This window comes from Apis laboriosa, unplaced genomic scaffold (assembly GCF_014066325.1).
Source record: "Apis laboriosa isolate Shangri-la unplaced genomic scaffold, ASM1406632v1 scaffold22_cov146, whole genome shotgun sequence".
NCBI lineage: Eukaryota > Metazoa > Arthropoda > Insecta > Hymenoptera > Apidae > Apis > Apis laboriosa.
In genome coordinates, this window is record NW_025222414.1 from 61,866 (window position 1) to 84,028 (window position 22,163).

Consider the following 22,163-nt stretch of genomic DNA (forward strand, 5'->3'; position numbering starts at 1 on the left):
CGACTGGCCGGTGGTCGGCCGCCCCTCTCGACCTCTGCCTCCTAATCCGACCCGCCGCCGTTTCACACCGGCCCAGCTGGCAGATTTACAGGCGCGGGGGTTTGATATCTGCATCCGAGAGTCCTGGACTAGTTCCACCTGTCCACCGGATCTCTCTATACTTTCCGTCAACTTGCGCTTTCGCCGGTTGGGACACCTCCCAAGATAAATCAACCGAATAACCAGCCGCCACTAATCAGACAGATCTCCCGACGACAACGCCACTATCACCACCACGTACGTACGTATTGCGTTCCCAACTTTCCCCGGCGTGTGTCCCGTTTTCTGTGACGTAGTGTCTTCCAACCGGCCGAGACGTAACCGTAACACCCGCTATTAATGGCACCTGCGCCCTTCCAATTCCGATTTATTCGACCGCGTTTCGACATTTTTTTTTTTTTCTTTTTGATGTCGCGTCGCTTTCAGTGTTTCAACTTTCGATCGATCTTGATTTAAATTTCGAAATCGGCCCGAAATTTCTCCAACTTTTCCAAGAAACGCGAGTTTTTCTCTTTCTCTCTACGCGTTTAATTACGATTTATTCGACCGCGTTTCGACATTTTTTTGATGCCACGTTCCTTCCAGTCTTTTGACTTTCGATCGATTTTGATTTAAATTTCGAATCGGAATTTCTCCAACTTTTCCAAGAAACGCGAAATTTTCTTTTCTACGCGTTTCGATATTTTTTTGATATCACGTCTCTTTCAGTCTTTTGATTTTCGATCGATTTTGATTTAAATTTCGAATCGGAATTTCTCCAACTTTTCCAAGAAACGTGAAGTTTTCTTTTCTACGCGTTTAAATACGAATTCCGATTTATTCAATCGCATTTCGATATTTTTTTAATGCCGCGTTCCTTTTAATTTTTAACTTTTGATGGATCTTTAGGCCTATTGGCATATTTCGTGACTTTTCTTCATCCCGAAATTTCTCGAACTTTTCCAAGAAACACGAGTTTTTCCCTTTCTCGTACGCGTTTAAATGCGAATTCCGATTTATTCAACCGCGTTTTGACATTTTTTTTTTTGATGTCACGTTCCTTTCAATCTTTTAAGTTTTGATCGATCTTGATTTAAATTTCGAAATCGGCCCGGAATTTCTCCAACTTTTCCAAGAAACGCGAAATTTTCTTTTCTACGCTTTTAAATACGAATTCCGATTTATTCAATCGTATTTCGATATTTTTTTAATGCCGCGTTCCTTTTAATTTTTAACTTTTGATCGATTTTGATTTAAATTTCGAAATTATCCCGAAATTTCTCCAACTTTTCCAAGAAACGCGAAATTTTCCTTTCTACGCGTTTAATTATGAATTTCGATTTATTAAATTTCGCGTTTCGACATTTTTTGATGTCGCATCCCTTTCGATCTTTCAACTTACGATCGATCTTGATTTTTCTTCATCCCGGAATTTCTCGAACTTTTCCAAGAAACGCGAAATTTTCCCTTCTACGTTCCTTTTAACGTATCATTTTGTCCGTGTAGAATTTTGAAAATTTTCTATCTCTGTCGAGAGTCAATATCCCGAAGGATCCTCCCTCCGATTTTTGGCTCCGTGTATTAAACATCACATTGCGTTTGTTTAATATTGATCGATATTACAGTGTACCTGTAAATATTTTAGCAGCGAGAATGCTAAATCTTAGACAAATCCATGGAGGATCCTAGCGATGACCCAGCTTCGGGTCTTTACGTAAGATTTGCGTAACTCCGGGCTCTAAAGGTTAAAGGGATGTTTGAAATGGTATTGGACGATATTAACCGACTACCATTTACATGGAAAACATAAAATTTAAATGATAACGTCTTAATTTTCCGTCGTTGATGATTTTAACTCGAAATTTATATATATATATTCATACAGTTGAATCAATCCTCGAATTAATAACGATTCGATTTAATGACACGTATTACAAAGCGTGCCAAGGTATTTATATTCCTTGCCAAAGTTTGCCAAAGTTTCAGTGACAGGTTTACAGGTTTAAGAGAATGTTACGTTACCTCCCTACCGGATTATAACTTGGGCGTCGTTTCAGAATATGTTTCAACATGTTCACACATGACGAAGCTTCCCGAATTTGCACCCGAATTTCTCTCGCGTGCGTGTGCGTGCGTACGAGAGAGAGAGAGAGAGAGAGAGATGCAAGTCCCCTTTTCTCTGATAATTATTAAATTACATTAAAGGTGAGAGCTGTAGTGACAGATAAAGAGGAATATCTTCCTTTTCCTCCACGATATTTCCACGATATTTCGCCACGTCATTCGCACGTTTCACGTTTCGCTTATAGAACGGTTGAACAGATTCCGCTCCCAAAATTAGCCGATCCGAACGTTAAATCGTTCTTTTCGGGATCCGGGACCGAGTTTAAATTGCAGACCGTAAAATTAAAAGTTACCCCCGCCCGACCGACCGACTATTTTTACTGGTAGGAAAAGAATAAGCGGCGGCCAAAGAGGATGTATTTTAGAGTAAGTAATGCTATTACGTTGGCGCGAAAGGTTCTTCACCGGGGGGAGGATTTATTTTTCCACCACCTGCGCGTTTCCTTCCTTTCAACCACAATTAGATTAATACGTTAACGAGTATACTTTAATTAGAAGCAGGAGAAACAAATAATTCACGCGATAAATGAGCAATAAAATAATTTTTCCATATATATATATATATGTGTGTGTGTGTCTCATAAGTTTATTTCTTTCTTTTTGATACGAAACGAATATATTTGTTGTTTTGCGTTCTGCTCTATCGCTCTATCTTCTTCCATCTCTCGGGAAGCCTCGTTATTCCCTTTTTCCAAAATTTATTTTAATAATATTATTTTAATAATTTTGTTTATTTGCAAAATATTGCTCGAGATGCCGTTTTTATTTCGCTTATTGGAATCGTTTATCACGGAGAGAATTTTTTTAATAACAAAGGAACAAATAATAGGATAGAGCAAGATCTGGGGAGTACAGAAGATACGATAGGACGTCCCAATAAAATTGTAACAGCTTCTCTCTTACAGCGAATGCACCATGCAAGATATTTCGTATCGTCGTGATGGCCTCGTCGGTTCGCCAATTTTGGCCGTTTTTCTGCGTCTTTTAATAAAGCTGATTGCAATATTTTGCAGAATCGATTGGTTTCACTTTGAGAAAAAGCTCATAGTAAATTACACCTTTCCAATCTCAAATGGACAAAAGAACGTTCTTCGAGTGAAATCCAAACTTCGCGAAGGTTTGTATTGTATATATATATATTGTATATATATTTATATTGTATATATATTTCTTAAATCTGTATTTTTTTATTTATATATTTTATATAAATATTTTATTTATATGTATTGTATATATATTGTATATATATTTTTTAAATCAAATCTGTATTTTCGATGCACATTTTGATACAAAATCCATGTCTCCACAAGACTCTTTAAAAAAGGATCTCTTTCATTGGAGAAAGAAATCTTCACGTAGAGACGCGGTTCATTAAGTCTGTGGTGTACCCAAACATTATATCGATTGACATATCCCATTCTGATCAGGTGTACCATTGTATTGGAAATGTTAGTGGTACACTGTTAGTGGCGCACACTATATCGTCGATTTTCAGTGAGCGTTGATAAAATCCGTATCCGTGGCTTGTGGGCGGCCTTCAAGTCAAAACTGCCAGCTCTAAATCTCTTAAACTAATGGTGGTAATAATTGTAACACCATTATATAAACACTACAAATCTCGTCTGCAATATCATTTGTATTATCACCTTTTTTAAATAAAGCATAACATGCCATAAATGCTCCTTCGATTATCCACAATGAACAGTGTAGAAAAGAGTTTTAAAAGACACTATTGTCAACGAAACGTACTTTAAAAGAGCTCGATTATCCACAGTGTAGAAAAGAGTTTTAAAAGACACTATTGTCAACGAAACGTACTTTAAAAGAGCTCTGGGACGATTGAAATCGATGTCATAAACGGCTAATAGATAAGCCTGCATGTTCATATAAAAATAATTAGTTAAAGTTATTCCTAGCGTTGAAGGAAAGAAACTTATATATACTCTAATATATATATATATTTGAGATATTTCCTCACAGATGGCGGTTTATCGTTATCCACGGCGAAACGGTTAACCTCTTTAACTTTCTGTGGAACAGATCTGGAACAGAGATCCCTCCAACGGTTCGATTCCTACTTCTCAATTTCCGTTTCGACTCAAAAGTAGTGTTCTCGGTTGTTAACTAAGAGATAACCAACTATGGAAAGATTTTAAATTTCAGCATCGACTCTCTCGACGTCACGTTGGATACACGTGAGGTTAAGATTAATTCTCGGACGCGGTTTTTCACGGCTGGTTTTACGAGTCTACACGAGAAGTCCATCTTGCTTCCCACCGTTCCTGTACCGCTAATGTCATCGATACAACGACACTAGTTGTATATTTCGAGGGATTCGAGGGTGTCGAGCATTCGAGGTACGAAAAATTCTTTCTCGACGAGAAACACTTTTAGTTATTTAGAATTTATTTTTATACCGTATACATCGAGTCTATAAATAAATACGTGACGTTTCGAGAGTATAAAAAAGTCCAGTTTTAATTTTTTTCCGTTGCATTTGATTTTGACAAATTTTGACAAATCCCCTCTTCCAGATTAAAAAGTTATTAATAATACATTCTCATCGGCTTGCAATTGTTCAATTTCGCCTCTAAGGATCGTTCCACGTTAATCTTAAAATCGACGTTTCACTTACGAATTTCGATAAATCACCTTATTTCAAAATAACCGTTGCAAAATTGAAAATTTGCGCGTAGGAAAAGAGAGAAACATTTCGAAAAGCTACAAGCTATAAATTTGAACACACGCAAGCCTTCGACACGGCTGAAGAATATCGGATTGACGTCCGAGAAGATTGAAACAGTGGCACGGTATATCGAAACAGCCAGTTTGAGTGGCAGAAACGAATTTTGAATCGAGGCCTTTCATCGGACTTCGTCTACCTTTTTCGCTTCGCGTTCCGTCGCGCATTGAAATAAAGTTAGGCAAAACCCTAAACCGCCGAGAGTCGCGCCCCCCCTCCGCAACTTTCCAGTCGCCTCGTCGATTCGTCGCCCGTTTACGGGAACCACTCTTAAGTTGTTCGATAACTGTACCCCGAGCTACTTTTGAAACTTGCCGCCGTTCTAACTTCATTAACGACGGGGTAAACGCTTTGCATTGCCCGGTTACATTTTCAAATATTTCGGGGGAGAAAAGAAAAAAAAATTCCTGTTTCGTCGAACGCTCGAGCGTTTAATTGAAATTCGAGATATTTCTCGTTTTTCTCGCGATGATCCTCTCTATGGGATAATTTTCAATTCGATACATTTAAGATCTAAATGATTTGCATCGTTTTCGAATATTACGAAGAAAGAAAATTTCATTCTGTCAATGAGGAGATTGAAATTTGAGTTTTTTTTTATTTCGCGATACTAGATTTTTTCTACGGATAATTTTCAGTCGAATTTAAGGCTTAAATGATTTGCATTTGGCTTAGTGAAGGCTTAATGATTCGCTTTTTTGAATGTTGACCACATTTTTTAATGTTACAGGAAAGGGAAAGGGAAGAAAATTTTCTGTTTTGTCAAACGCTCGAGCGGATTGAAATTCGAGATCTTTCTCGTTTCCTCGCGATAATCCTTCTATGATAATTTTCAATTCGATACATTTAAGGTCTAAATTTGCATCAAATATTATGAAAAAGAAAAATTTCATTCTATCAATGAAGATTGAAATTTGAATTTTTTTTTACTTCGCGTTGCTAGATTTTTTCTACGGATAATTTTCAGTCGAATTTAAGGCTTAAATGATTTGCATCGCTTTTTTGAATGTTGATCATTTTTTAATATTACAGAAAAGGAGAGGAAATTTTCCGTTTCGTCGAAAGCTCGAGCGGATTAAAATTCGAGATTTTTCCGTTTTTCCTCGCGACGATTCTTTCTATGGGATAATTTTCAATGCATTTAAAGAACAAATGATTTTCGATCGCTCGACCGACCACTTTTGACCATTTTCGAATATTATGGAAAAAGAAAATTTCATTTTGCCAATAAGGAGATTGAAATTTGATTTTGTTTTACTTTCTCTCGATGCTAGACCTTTTCTACGAATAACTTTCAATATATACATTTAAGGCTTAATGGTTTGCCAATCGTTTTACAACATTTTCGAATATTATGGAAAAAGAAAATTTCATTCTGTCAATGAAGAAATTGAAATTCGAGCTTTCCTCGCGATGCTCGATGATCTTTTCTATAATTTTCAATCAATGGTATTAAATGGTATAATTGATATTTGAGTTTTCCACTTTTTGGAATCGTGAATCCTTTCTGTACGATATAATGGAGAAAAGTGGAAAAATATAGACTGACTAAAATATGGATATATTTTTTCGAGATTTACACCTTATTTATAATTCTGTCATTACACGTTTGAATTTTATTTCATTTCTTCATCGTTTTAATACTTTTCGATATTTTTTTTTTTTTTTTTTGCTACCGCATCAAATCGATTAATAATCGCAATGGAAGCAACTTAACGTTGCCGCATATAAACTCGTGATCAACGTGGACGTAGCATCAGATAAAAAAAGGAAATTCATTTTCACTGCGATCAACGGAACAATGTTGTTCGCACGAGCACGCAACTTTGGATTCGAGCATTAATGTCCATAGAATACTCGAAGAGTAAACTTCTTCTTTATCTTCCTCTTCTCCTTCCAATACATATTTCAACGAAACGGATACGAGAGAGAGAGAGAGAAAAAATGGCGGCGGATTTCGAGATGTTTGTCGTGCAATTAATCAGAGTGGTGGGTGGGGCGAAATCCGACGGCAACATGTCGTAATGACGGAGGATATTAACTTAATTATGGTCTTCAAAGTAATCCACGGCTGGCGGAGCATTAGCCACGTTCCCCGGGGGAGGGATATCTCCCGAAATGTCACTACGAAATGTCATACAAGTGTGGCGTTGGTAATCCTCTTCACCACTCGTCCTTCGCCTCTTCAACAAATCCCCGAGTCAAAGCCCCTCCCCTCCCCCCTTTGGAACGTCTTCCCTCGTTCCAGTTTTGCACAAAAGGGAATGAACAGGTATTAACCTATCCGGTTATTATATCGTCAACCGATTCCATTCACTCTCTTATTCTCTATTTTTCGAAATTTTGCGCCTAAAAAACTTTGCTCCCTCGTTTTCCCTTTTCGGCGAATAACCTCCTCCACACCACGATAATTCGATTGACACCAGATTCGACGAGAGAAGTTTATCCCGTTTAAGTTTGCGTTTCCGTTCAAATCTTCGCGACAAACTTTCCTCCTCCTTCGATTATACGCAAAGGGGATCGAACTTAACTCGCTCTATAAACACCATTATACCTCGTGCTCCCTGGCTGGATTTAAAACAAATTTGTCCCAAGGATCTTGTATATAAATGACGAACGTTTCCAATTGAAATTCATTTCTCGAATCAAATACATTTTATTATTATTACATTCGCGTACGCGTGGCGAGCAATGAGCACGAATTCCTAATTCCTCCTCGAAAATAATAAATAAAATTTTTCCACGCTTTTTCCTCTTTTTTTCTCACGAATTCGTGATTCGAGTTTTCTTATAGTATATAAAAGATAAAAGATATGTATTTTTCTTCTTCTTTCTGGCGATCATCGATGACTGCGCACGCTAAAAAATCCGAGTAAGTAAAAAGAAAGTGATTCGAGGTGATGCATCGTACGGGCAAATATTCCAGTTTGTTATTAACGTTGCGTCTTACGCGCGTATCCACGGCTAACCGTTTATACAAGGCGAGTCGTAAAAAAATGTTATCCCGGTTAAACGAGACGGTAAAGCACCACTAGCCTCGTGTATTTTAACGTTTTCGCTATTTTTACATCATCTTTATCTCTCTCTCTCTCTCTGTCTCTCTCTCTCTCTCTCTGTCTCTCTCTTTATCTGCATCGCGATTTCACGTTATATAATTTTCTAAATTGCTTCGTTTTCTCCGGGAGCGAGAGATGGGTTCGCACAAAAGGGGAAGGAATGAAATGAATAGTAACGCGTTAGTGCACAGTTGAAGCGCACAGTTGTACATATCGGAGGGTATAATATCGAAACAAGTCGAAGATGGTTTTGAACCGTATGGCAGCCATATTGTAGAGTTTAATCTCATTATGGGAGATTACAAAGGTAAAAATAAGTTATACGGTCTCGCGTTATCTTATTTCTTTTGATATGCAAGAGTTTGTAAGTATTCTTTATTCTTTATTATGTTGGATCGAAAGTGAAATCGTCGAATATTTTCTTCCTTTCTTTCTTTCTTTCTTTCTTTCTTTCTTTTTTTTTTTCCTTTCTCAAATTTCGATCAGGCGGGGAAAGAAATGCTTCCTCTTTTACAGAGAAATTGTGTCGTTGCTTTAGCACAGGGGGAGGGGGGGAGAGGGTATATCGGAAAGTGGAATTAGAACTGTTTCAATCTCCCATCTACTTTATGCACTTCCTTCTCTCTATTCGCTTTATCTCCTCCAATGAGCATTCCCGCCGTTCCACTTATATACGTTGTTCTACAAAGGATAAAGATCAGCTAATTTCTCCGCTAATGTTCGATCTAAATGCATATTTGTCCCGCGGGACTGGAAACAAAATTCCATTACTACATTCGTAATTGCAACCGTTGGAAAATTTATCCTTTTTTCTTTTTCTTTTTTCCCCTCCGTCATAATTGCAAACATTTCACAAATTCGAGAAAGGCAATTGTTTCGTTTACGTTACAAATCGGTTAAACTCTTACTCCCCCTGTGAAACTCGATGGTTTCGATTCCTGAATGAACAGAAGGAAAAAAAAAAAAAAAAAATTTATAACATTTCATCGTTACGTCTCGATCGAAAAATCCATCTGCAGCGGTAACGAGAGTATTTCAATGCTTACATTTATGCACAATTTTTGATGAACGAAATAATATAAAAGAGATAAAATTAAAGAAATTTGTTAAGAGACAATGAGGAGTGTATAGGAGAGAAATCTGAAGATCGTGTCAAGCAAAATTTGAAAACGATTCACCAATTTGTAGCAGTAGTTGTAATACATTTATTATATATATGCTATTAATAGGTTACAAAAGTATTCGAACGCTTTATTTGCAATTTTTGATGAACGAAATGATATACGTTGAAGAAACTAAAAGACAATGAGGAAATATAATGTATAATATATAATGAATGAAATAATATACGAATATACGAATAATACGAAGAAACTTGTTAAGAGACAACGAGGGAATATAGTGTATAGTAGAAAGGAAATTTGAAGATCGTATCAAGCAAAATTTGAAAATGACTCACCAATTTGTAGCAATAAGTTATAATATATATAAGCTATTAATATGTTACAAAAGTATTCGAATGCTTTACATTTGCAATTTTTGATGAACGAAATGATATATGATTGAAGAAACTTGTTAAGAGACAACGAGGGAATATAGTAGAAGGAAAATTTGAAGATTGTGTCAAGCAAAATTTGAAAATGACTCACCAATTTGTAGCAATAGTTATAATATATATAAGCTATTAATAGGTTACAAAAATATTCGAATGCTTTACATTTGCAATTTTTGATGAACGAAATGACATACGATTGAAGAAACTTGTTAAGAGACAACGAGGGAATATAGTAGAAGGAAAATTTGAAGATCGTGTCAAGCAAAATTTGAAAATGACTCACCAATTTGTAGCAATAGTTATAATATATATAAGCTATTAATATGTTACAAAAGTATTCGAATGCTTTACATTTGCAATTTTTGATGAACGAAATGATATACGTTGAAGAAACTAAAAAACAATGAGGAAATATAATGTATAATATATAATGAATGAAATAATATACGAATATACGAATAATACGAAGAAACTTGTTAAGAGACAACGAGGGAATATAGTGTATAGTAGAAAGGAAATTTGAAGATCGTGTCAAGCAAAATTTGAAAATGACTCACCAATTTGTAGCAATAGTTATAATATATATAAGCTATTAATATGTTACAAAAGTATTCGAATGCTTTACATTTGCAATTTTTGATGAACGAAATGATATACGATGAAGAAACTAAAAAACAATGAGGAAATATAATGTATAATATATAATGAATGAAATAATATACGAATATACGAATAATACGAAGAAACTTGTTAAGAGACAACGAGGGAATATAGTGTATAGTAGAAAGGAAATTTGAAGATCGTGTCAAGCAAAATTTGAAAATGACTCACCAATTTGTAGCAATAGTTATAATATATATAAGCTATTAATAAGTTACAAAAATATTCGAATGCTTTACATTTGCAATTTTTGATGAACGAAATGATATACTGAAGAAACTAAAAGACAATGAGGAAATATAGTAGGAGGGAAATCTGAAGATCGTGTCAAGCAAAATTTGAAAACGATTCACCAATAGCAGTAATTGTAATAGGTTTATTATATACACGCTATTAATAGATATTCGAAACGACAACGAGGGAATATAGAGTATAGTAGAAGAGAAATTTGAAGATGTCAAGCAAAATTTGAAAATGACTCACCAATTTGTAATAATAGTTATAATATATACACGCGCTATTAATAGGTTACAAAAATATTCGAACGTTTCATATATGCAGTATATTTTATACTTCGCGAATAATAATTTTTTCCTCTCTTTCTTGTTCGACCTGAACGAGTTTTGCTCGCGACTGTTCCTTTATTTTATGATTCAACGTACCGTAGAATTTACTTCTGTTCGCAATCTTTGCTATCCCACTATACGATTTCCCATTCTTGCACAGCCGAAGAACAGTTTCACACTTTTCTATTTCACACGAATTTTCGTATTCATTTTGAATATTACGCACGCTTTTACGTTACTGTTAATGGAACGATAGCTCGACATCGACTGAACGTATATTTAAGCCAGTGTTTATATTTCTGGCTTAAATATGTAAAAACTGGCTTACATATATCAACAAGCGTTCGAATATTATTGTAACCTATTAATAACGCGTACACATAATAAACGTATTATAACTATTGTATAAATTGATGAATCGTTCTCAAATTTTCTTGACATGATCTTGAAATTTTCTCCTACTTTCTCTTAACAAGTTTCTTTAACATATATATTTCGTTCATCAAAAACTGCAAATAATAAGCACACCTTCAAGAAATAAAAGCAAAAACAAAAATTCTCCTCGAAACCAATTTATCAACTCCTTTACCAATTTATTTTCTCCTTTCGATCAAACGATAATATCTACTTTCCACTTTGCTCTACTTTATTCCAATCTTGGTTATTCCACGAAAACCCGTGACATTTTCATAAAAATTTTCCTTTCACGAATCTTCACGGGGACAACGCTCATATACGACGTTATTTCGAAGCGAAAGAGAATCCAAACATTCTCCCTCCTCTTCATCCCCCTCTTCCCCCGACACAAATATACAAGCAATTTGTAAATATTTATACATCGATCACGGCGATCACGATATTGCTCTTCCTCCGTTTATTTTGCTCAAACGAATTCCTGGCAAAATTTTTTCGTTGACCCCCAATCGATTCGAAATTAGCGAGGCGAGCCCCTCGAACGTTAACCACCCACGGAGAAAACTAACTCTCCTCGGTCCAAGCAGGGACTCGCTCGCCCCGAAGAAACTCGTTGCGGCAAAGTTTTGTTAGAGTTTGTTAGAGACGGTTACATTCCACGAGTGGTACATTTCGCGCAGTTTCACGACGTATCCCTTTAACGACTGTGATATTGATGAATTTCCTCTTGTCCCTTTCTATCTCTCTTTCTTTCTTTTTCTTATTTTTCGAAGATGACGCTTTGATTTCGCCTGTAATTAAATTGGATTTTATTTTTTTGGCGCGAATGAGCGACGAAGGATATTCGTTCGATGAGTTAGTTCAAATGTTGTTGAAGAGTAGGAATTATTATTCCTTTTTCTTTTTCTTCTCTTTTTCTTCTTTTTCGAAGATAACTCCTTAATTCGTTGCTAATTAAATTGATTTTTCTTTTTTTTTTTTTTTTAANATTCGTTCCTAATTAAATTGATTTTTCGATGCAAATAAGGGATATTCGTTCGATGAATTAGTTCAAATGTTGTTGAAGAGTAGGAATTATTATACATAGAGAGGAAAGGAATACAAGATAAAAGCGGAGTGTTAAACGTTGCATAAAACGTTGATATTTATCAACTTCGGTTACAAAGGGCAGATATGGATACGAAAAAACGATGCGTTTAATCAATTGTTTTATTACACAAAAGAAATATCGAAATCAATTTTAAGAGCTTTCATCGTTACAAGTTTAAACTTGGAAATATAACGGGATAAAGATCGATCGTAACGTCGATATAGGCAGCGACTTTCGAGCGAATCATGCGAACGATTTAAATTGGAAAACATATAGAAAGAAAATCTGCGAAAAAAGAAAAAATTTATTTAACGACCCACCTCTTTCTTTCCCAGCTAAGAATAATAATAACTCGAGCCATAAACGAGACGCGAAAAATACAAGTTAAAAAGAATAGTAATTAGCAAGAACAACGGGCACAGATGAGGAATTCGAACGAGGAACAATCGAAACTGAGCGTTTCTGAGCATCCGAGCGAATTATTTTAAACGGTTTTGCGTTTAATCAGAGGCGTTTGTCATTATATAACGTGACGATAGATCGAGCTGGGGAAACGGTTGAATCGTTGGTCTCGGATTAACGGATGCGTCGTTGCTTGCAGAGAGGCATGATTAATCCGAAAACCGACGAGTCGAACCGCCTTCGGGGGTTCGAGCCAGAAACGAAGACGATGTTTGCGAATAAGGATTGATTCGGGGAGATGATGCAACCCATTGAATCGAGCATGGAATGGCGCAAATTTAATTTCGAGATTTGTTGATCGAACCGTTGTTGAGATTAACTCGAGGCAGGGGAGAGGAGTCTGAGAAAAAGTCTGAGTAGCAAGGAAGAGCAACGACCACCAAAAACTCGAAAATACGATCCCCTTATCCCGATGGAAGAGAGGAAGGGTGTCGTAAATTTCTTCTTTTCCAAATCTAATTTTGCAACGCGAACACCAGAATGGATTTTTGGATAAGCAAAGGACAATCGAGTGGAATCGAGGACGTGTATTGGTGAATGAACGAGGATCGTTGGTTAACGCCCTCTATTCACTGAACGCCCTAAACTTGGCAATTAAAATTCAAAGCACGGTGATACCCACCCCGACAGAAGCGTAAACCCCGGGAGAAGCTATGACCCGACCTATTATACTTGAGAGTAGTAACAAAGTCTCCTCGCTGGCCGAATACCTCTACTTATTCCATTATGATACGTATAATACATACGTATAGCTAGGAAATTCGCACGCGACTCGAAGCCGACAATTTTGCCTCGTGTTTGCGGAATTAATTTGATCGTTATGAAGAAAGAAGAAGAAGAAGAAGAAGAAAGAGTCGCTCGAATGAAAAATTCATTGAAAATCGTCCATCCAATTTTCGACTTAATCGAAACGTTTTAAGGAGCGTTTAAGGATCGCGCTGGTTTAAAGCCTGTCGCCATTTTGTAATTTATTTCGAAACGACGAGTTTCGAATACTTTTAAAGTACTCTTTTTTTTTTTTTCGAAAGTTTATTCGAAATACGTATCGTTCAAAGGTATCCGTTTCCTGAGGAGAAAAGAATTCCTCGTTAATTAAAAGATAATTCGTTTTATTTATTTTGAGCAAAAAAAAAAATTGATTGCTCGAATATATTGCGTTTCAAGGATACGATGACTCCGCTCACGAGCTTACGACTGCTTTTCGAAAACAGAGTGGAGGGGAAGGGGAGGGGAAGAGCGGCAGTTTCCCCTTGTACGCGTTTCGAATCTCTTTCGTTGGATGAAATAAAAATTTTTCCCCTCCCTTCCATTTCAAACGCATGAATTGCACTCAAACCGCCCACGTGAATGCGTTTTCACGTGATTGGAGAGAAAAATTGTAGGTAGAATCCAATCTAAAACGTATTCTACCAAACGTATTGAAGAATGAAAAAAGTTCAAAAATCATATATATATATATATACGAGCATCGATACATGAAAATAAAAAGAAAAGAAAAGAAACGTTTAAAAATTAACCACACCAACGTTTCGAGCGACGAACACGCGAATACGAGATTCACCACGAGATTAAACGCGATTAAACGGAAAACTCTAAATTCATTCCTATTCGAATAATCATACGTATAAACATTGGGAATATCGATCGCTATAAATTACCCTACCCATATAATATTAACCGGTTTCCTGTGGCATATCGATCAGGAGGATCAATATAATACGCCGGACCGGGCCGGTTGCCCGTGTGTTTCACTGGGGCCATTAACATTTGCATTACGAATTACACAGTAAATTGGCGAAATGATAGCGGATAGATGTCGTTATCCGTCGAGATCCCGACCCTGTCAAATTTCCGCCATGTTGCACCCGTTATTCGTCATCTTAATGCACGACCCTCCTCCCCCTCCTCCCGAAGATTAAGGCACGGCGGCAGCCGGCTTATAAACGGCCCGATTATTCCACGCGCCTTCCCTCCTCACATGCCCCTCACACATCCTTCGAGAAGAATGTTATAACGTGGTTGGTCCACCTCCCCCTGTAAATACGTCCATTTGAATTTCATGCCACGCGACTCACGGCCAGACGAATATACTTTTCAATACCGAGGGATGATCTTCGAGCTTGAAACGAGCTTAATCCACTCGATGAAATCGAGCCGAGAATGTGGAATATATATATATATATATAAAGATAGAAGAAGATAGCGTTACAAGCTGGAAGATGGAATTAACTTCGTTGCAATTGAAGTTTTTTTTTTTTTTAAATAAAAGAGGGTTGCTGCTGCTACTGATGCTGCTGCCGCTGGTACGCCGGTTCAAACTCGTTTCTTGCAATTGGATTTTGTTCTTTAAATAGGAGGAGAGTGCTGCTGCTAATGTTTCTTGCTATTGGATTTTATTTCTCTTTTTTTTTTTCTCTGTCTCTCTTCAAAGTCGAGTGGTGAAATTCCTTCGTTAAATATCCACGAGGGATATTATTTATATTGATAAATGTTCTCCCTTCGAACGAAGTATCGAGAAATCGTTGATCCTTGGAATTCTTGTTCGTTCTTGATCGAGACGGTTTATTTAGAAATTATATTGGATTTAGAGACGTCGGTTTTGATTGGTCGTCGCTGACAAACGTCGATAAAGACGGAATTGCAAATTAAGAGGGTGTATCCTTTGTGCATGGGAAAAACGTTTTTTCCACGCGGACAACGCGCGGAGAGAGTTCGCGTCCGGTGACAGCGGCGCGAAACAAAAATCTGTCGAAACTGTAATCGGAAGTTATTCCTCGCGCACAATATATTCTCTGCTTCTGGCACTAACAAGTTTTTTTCTTCTCGGTATTCAACGGAGAACGGAGAGAGTTTTGGAGAGGGAAGAGACGGGGGGAAGCTGGAATAATTTTTAGGGGATTGTAAAATGGAAAATATATTCTTTCTTTTTTTTCTCTCTCTCTCTCTCTCAGAACTATGAACTTCGAACATGATTCGTGATACGACTGAAAAAAAAAAAAAAAAGGAAAAAAGAGAAAAAGAAAAAAAGCGTCGAATCTACGAGGCTCGTTTCGTATCGAGAAACGTGACCTGTCTCTTTTAAACGCGAAAACGTGATAATGGAGGTTTCGTGCGATACGTGAAACTAGTTGAAACAGGCGGAGGATCGTATTAGTTAGCTTCAAAGCATCTGGTGTGAAAGGCAAGTCGGTTAAAACGAAGCCCCAATTGTACAAAAGAGATTCGCCTGAATATTTTAGGTAATTTTCGTTTCGCAATGAAATTCTGCAAATATTAACCGGAATGTATAATTATTTGACAGAAGAAGACGTGTTACTCTGGAAATATTTGAGACGAGGCATAGATAAAGTAGAATTACTCCCTCCATCATCCCTAAGAGGAATAATTCATTTAAATTTAACGAATGTCCTTATCGCAGAATTTAAACATCTTCCTCCATTGTTCGGTCACTCACTCGAGAATATTAACTTTGAATTTTTTTTCCAAGACTATCACAGATCTTTTCCTTCGAGGCTTATGTTTTAATTATCATTCACTCTGTATAATCATTTTCTCAATAACTTTAAACCATAATCCAAATAATAATTCTAAAAATATTTCAAAATATTTCTTCTCGTAAATCGAAGTCAAACGATTACTAAAAAATACACTTCGATTTCTTTCTCTTCGAAAAAATTAATATCTTCATAGTTACGTTTCACACAACGATACGCCGACTTTAATCGTCCATCGCGAGAACTCCGAACATCGAATTGCTGAAAAGCTACCATATGGAATACCCTTTCCTCCAAAAATCGAATCGAAGAAGAAAATATCAGAGCTCAACAAGTTTCCTTCCTTACTTTCGATTCGACGAAGGAAAAACAAAAGGCAGAGGGGGAGTTTAAACGCGGTCCATTTCAAACTGAAATTTTCCTTCGGAATTAATCGGAACCTTCGTCTTCTTTGCCACGCCCGAAAAAGGGAAGCCGAGCAGCATTCGTGATTTTTCATCCGGCGGCTCTTCAACAGCCTTCACTCGTCGGAGGTCGGTAATCTTTTTTTTCTCTCAAATAAAAGTAATTAACGTTTTAACAGCGAAGGCCGATGTCATTTTAAAAAAAAAAAAAAGAAAAAAGAAAAAACACAAGTGTCCCGTCTCTTTGCGAACCGTAATTGTTTCTCTGTCCCTCGCCTCCTCTCTCTCCCCTCGAAAGCGAGGGCTGAAAGAAATCGAGGAGACCGGAATGGGTGAATGGATCTCTCTCGACGATTTTCTTGATATTTCATCTCCCTTCTTAATTGAAATCCATTACTTAAAAACCGGCTACTGATATTTTCAAACGTGGACTCCTTTGAGGGAGGAGGAGTGGAAAGAAGGAGGGGGGGGGGGAGGGAGATAGGTATTACTGGAAGTACTGGGTGAAGGCAAAAAGGAATCTAGAGCATAGACATCCAGAGGAAGGTTGTTTAACCCGTTGACCTCGTTAAACGGCCACGAAAAAGTTAAGTGAATTTCTCTCTCTCTCTCTCTCTCTCTCTCTCTCTCTCTCTCTCTCTCTCTCTCTCTCCTCCCCCTCTTCTCTTTCTTTTCTGTTTTCTTTTTTTCTCTCTTCCTCCTCTTCCTCCTTCTCTTCTTTCGTGAATGTCCCTCTCCATCCTCGTGGCCATCTCTCGAGTTTCAACGAACCCCTCCCAACCCCCTCTTCGTTCCTCCCGTCCAACAGAGTGAAACAGTTAGTTAATTAATTAACAAAATTACGCGGACGAATGGAAATGTATATTTCTGGTGGAAACAGTCGGGAAGACTGTCGATTTTATTCGTGTAATTTCGGGGGCTTGATGATGAAAAGAAATGGCCATCTGCGCGTGCGCCTCCATTTTAATCTTCTCTCCTGTTGTTGTTGTTGTTGTTGTTGTTGTTTCGTAAAATTTAATGCGACTCGTATACAAGATCGAGGAAAATTTGGAGAAAGTGAGCGGAGAGATTCTTCTCGGAGGAGGAATAATATAATAAGATAAATTTTAAAGCTGAAGAAAACTGGTTTGATCTCTAAAAAAATATCTATCGAAACTCGATCTTAAACAAATTTATCATGATCGAATTGCCCTTCTTTAATCTATTCCTATGTATAATAAACAAATTTTAGATAATTGATCGTTTTAATTGTTGACTGGGCAGTGGAAAACGATAAATAAAATATATACGGGTATAGATATATATTTGATTATACGTGATTGCACGTATCTGTTTATAAAACATTTGAAATACGTGTATCGAATAGAAACGAATAGCTACCAATTATGAAATAGTAATGTTGCTGACAACATTCAATAATGAAATCATATATATATATATATAAAATTTCAGTGAACTTTAAATTCTATAACATTAATAATTTTCAATCTATGTATTCACTTCTTACTTCTCACTTTACTTTCGCTGAAACACTGAAATCTGTTAGTTCTGTCCTGTTACAGAATCGTATAACAATCAAGGTGTGCCACGTCACGAGTTGTCTATCTTGCAAATTAGAGCAACGGGATCAATGGAAGTTGCGCTGGAAAATTCGTTCCCAATCCAATAATGGCTTCTCGGAAGCCGCTAATTAGGAGAATGAGATACGAGGAAGCAAGAATGCCGTCTCTGGAAACCGATAAGATCCGAGTGTTTGCCGTTTCGAGAGCGCGAGAACTCGTCGATCTTGGCTAATTCGAGAGCTGAGGCTGCCAATCCGGATTTACGCCGGATCTATAAATTACGGATCTTCGAATATCTTTGCCAATGATAGCCGTATTAACCGTGGAAAGGGTTACCAATTGCGGTTCCCTCCCCCTCCCCTTGATTTCCACAAGCGTTTCAAACTTGGATCGAAGCATTTGTCGAACGTTTGTTTGCATTGGATTGTGCAAACTGCACATACTTTCTTATTATTTTACCAGTCGCAAGTTTTCCAAGAACGAGGGATAAAGAATCGAACGAAGAGGGAGGGAAAAGTTTTCGTTTATCGATTTAAGAGAGTGAAATTTTTTATATCGATTGTCGATCACGATTTTGGGTCACGAATCGTTGATTTGATTGGAGAGGTGTAATTATGTATAATTGTTTTTTTTTTTGAGATGTTTGTTAGTCAAGGTTCTTCTTTGTTGGTTTTGTCATGTTGTCAGAAGTGTGACGGTGTTTAGGATAAGTTAGATTTGGAGACTTAGATCACTTAGAAATTTCAATAAGCAATTTCTCTTTCTGTTTATTCGTGGACTGTTGTAGTCGAAGGTTGGTGAGAGAATGAGAAAAAATTCTGCTATATAAAGATTCTAAAGATTAAAAAAAAAAAAAAAATTAATTCCCTTGTAAACGTGAGAAAATACGTAGAAATTTCTTACGATAATCTTCTCTTCTCTTGCGATTTATCTCAATTGTTATTAATACTCGTTCCGATCAAATACAAATATAATAAAAACTCACTTTGTATTCAGCTAAATCTTGAACCACGCAAGACAAAATTGCTTCTCTTCCAACTGGAGCAGTTACATTGGCAATTGGTTCCTTGAAATTCGGATCTAAAAAAACCAAGAAAAATTTCACGGTTAAAACATCTGCTCGGTATTACAGTTTAAATGAAAAAAAGAAAAAAATTGTTTCGAATCTGATACAATGAAACTCATCATCCGATATTTCCTTAATTAAATATCGTTCGAAAATCGATGGTCAATTTGGATAGAGACGATAGTGTAGTAAATCAGACATGAGAAATACGAGGGGGGAAAGTCTGAACTGAACTGTTTTTAAAATGGTGGAAAAAGTTGCGGTGAATTGGTATAAGACAATACCTTATTGTTTCCATTGAATATCGAATAAGACGGTCCGTCATGTTCTCCCGTCAATTAATCTTAAAATCTTCATTGGAATTTTATAAGAGCACGAATATCAGACTGTGCGTTCACAATCTACAATTGTACAATTTGTTAATTACGTTTCAATGCATTAGGGCATTATTAATAATTTCCAAGATGATAATCGCGTTACGATCGAGATTCAATTACGAATCTCTTGACTTTATTATTTAAAACGTGAAATAATGTATTTATTAGACTGTCAACGTCGAAGGAAAAGAAAAATATTTATAGATTTTACGTATAAAAGTCCAAATCGTATCGGTTCAATCATCTTTACAGTCGACATCCCAATTTAGTCAGATTATAAAAGAAATTTTCAGGTCAAACAACTATTTATAATATGACCACTGCAAGATTTATATTATCTTATAAAAATAACGATGTAGACCGACATCAAATCAATACTTTCCAATATTCGTGGTTCTGCATAAATTCTTCATCGCTATTCTTTTTCCCAATTAACACGCGAACGTATCCTAAAAATTTTCTATTCTACGATTATTGAACTTTTCCAAAAAAAAAAAAAAAAAAAGATACGTGTACATTTTAGATTTCATTATATTTACCATACTCATCAAAAATCAATATCCACCCTTCGATTTTCTCGATCCAAAATGTCAAATCTTCCAATTCAAATAAAATCAAATCTTTATAAATTGACGAATAAATTATTAAAACAATGGCGCCATCCAGCAAGAAAAGAACTGTATCCAAAGTTCAATCCGATTAAAATAAAATCAAATCATATTGTTGTAAATTTACAAAAGTTAATGAGATAATGGTAACAAAATGGCACTATCCAGGAAGAAAGAAACTGCAAAATATTAATTCTTCGATTAAAATAAAATTGAATCACATTCTCGTAATAAATTCACAAAAATTAATGAGATGAAATTAATGGTAAAAAAATGGCACCATCCAAGAAGAAAAGAAAGTGTTAATTCTCCGATTAAAATAAAATCGAATCACATTCTCGTAAATTCACAAAGTTAATGAGACAATGGTAACAAAATAGTGCCATCCAGGGAGGAAGAAAGGAACCGCAAAGTGTTAATTCTCCAATTAAAATAAAATCGAATCATATTGTCGTAAATTTATAAAAATTAATGGTAACAAAATGGCACCATCCAGGAAGAAAAGAACCGCAAAGTATTAATTCTTCGATTAAAATAAAATCGAATCATATTGCCATAAATTCACAAAAGTTAATGAGATAATGGTAACAAAATGGCACCATCTAGGAAAAAAAGAACCGAAGTATTAATTCTTCGATTAAAATAAAATCGAATCATATTGCTATAAATTCACAAAAGTTAATGAGATAATGGTAACAAAATGGCACCATTCGAGGAGAAAGATACCGCGAGAAAGATCCAAAGTTTTAATCTTCCGATTAAAAAATAAAATCGAATCATATCCTTATAAATTCACAAAGGTTAATAAGTTAATGGTAACGAAATGGTAAGCCATCGCCACAACTCGATCAGCTCGATATCGAGGAATTAGGAAGCAAGGGATCGCGTTCGAAGTTCGCAATTAAAATAAAATCGTATCATGCCCATCTTACACACTCGCAAAAGTTAATGGGGTTTAACGCAATGGGGTGACAAAATGGTCCGTAAACAGCCGCTCGTATCGAGGCATTAGGAGGGATGGTGGTGGCATCGATCAAAGGTCGTTCGCCTCCCCGGGCGAAGACACGGTCAGTTACAGGGAGATTATTTGCCAAGGTCATAAAACGGCGAAGGGCGTCGTTAAGGGCGGCGAAAGGAGACAGTGGAAGGGCGCATAGAGAGACGCATAACGTAGATGGCATAGTAATGGGAACATAGGGGAACCATAATTCCATTGTACGTGCCTATCCAACCCTGGTGGGTGGCGCGGGAGGGGAGGGAGGGGAGGAGGTTTGCTCTCGCGGGAAATTCCAGCGTATTAAAAGTCTCGATCTAGGTTGGTTTGATAGATCGGCTGTCACGAAATGGCTTCGTTTTGCACACTGCATCCCCCATAAGAATAGACCAGTGGATAGATACAGTTTTTAGATACTCCCTCCCTGAAATTTCTTTCCTCGTTTATAGGCACCTTTTGGGAATTGATTTTATTACATCGGAGAAATTTATATAGAAAATGTGGAAAAAAAAAAAAAAAAAGAAAAGAACTTGTTCGGGCTCCTCTATTAATATACATCCATTTCATCCAATTTCAAGCGTTCCACTTTCAAAAATAGAAATGCATCTAAATAAATCGAGCGCAAGCAATGTCTTAACTAACCATTAGTAGTTAATGTGTCACGTGGCGCTAGTGTCGCGTATCAATCTCCCAATTTAGCCCAACGTATCAAAAGGGGAAAAAGTAATGGCAAATAATGGTTACGTAAATATCGTGACATCCTGCTTTCCAAAAAAAAATTCCAAAATCACTATACTCGTCATACAACTTATCGTCATACAACTTACGCCAACGAGCAACGTTCTACGTTGTTCCAACGTTATCTCAACGTTGACAACAAATCGAGGAGAGATTCTATTTTCGTGTTTCTCCTCCACGTTAGATCCATTCCACCCTGGGAATGGAACGAGTCTCGAATGAGTTACCGTTC

At 36.6% G+C, this 22,163-nt stretch overlaps 1 protein-coding gene across 4 annotated transcripts in view; it reads right to left on the minus strand.

Moving 5' to 3' along the window:
- Positions 1 to 22,163, minus strand: part of LOC122713137 (lachesin) — a 218,036-nt gene that overhangs the window by 45,191 nt on the left and 150,682 nt on the right. For all 4 annotated transcript variants that reach the window (XR_006346453.1, XM_043933348.1, XM_043933346.1 and 1 more), the window contains exon 2: positions 19,134 to 19,228. Coding sequence is in view for 3 of the 4 variants with exons in the window: in XM_043933348.1 (XP_043789283.1) it covers positions 19,134 to 19,228 (95 nt within the window). In the remaining variant the exon portion in view is untranslated. The remainder of the gene's footprint in view (positions 1 to 19,133; positions 19,229 to 22,163) is intronic.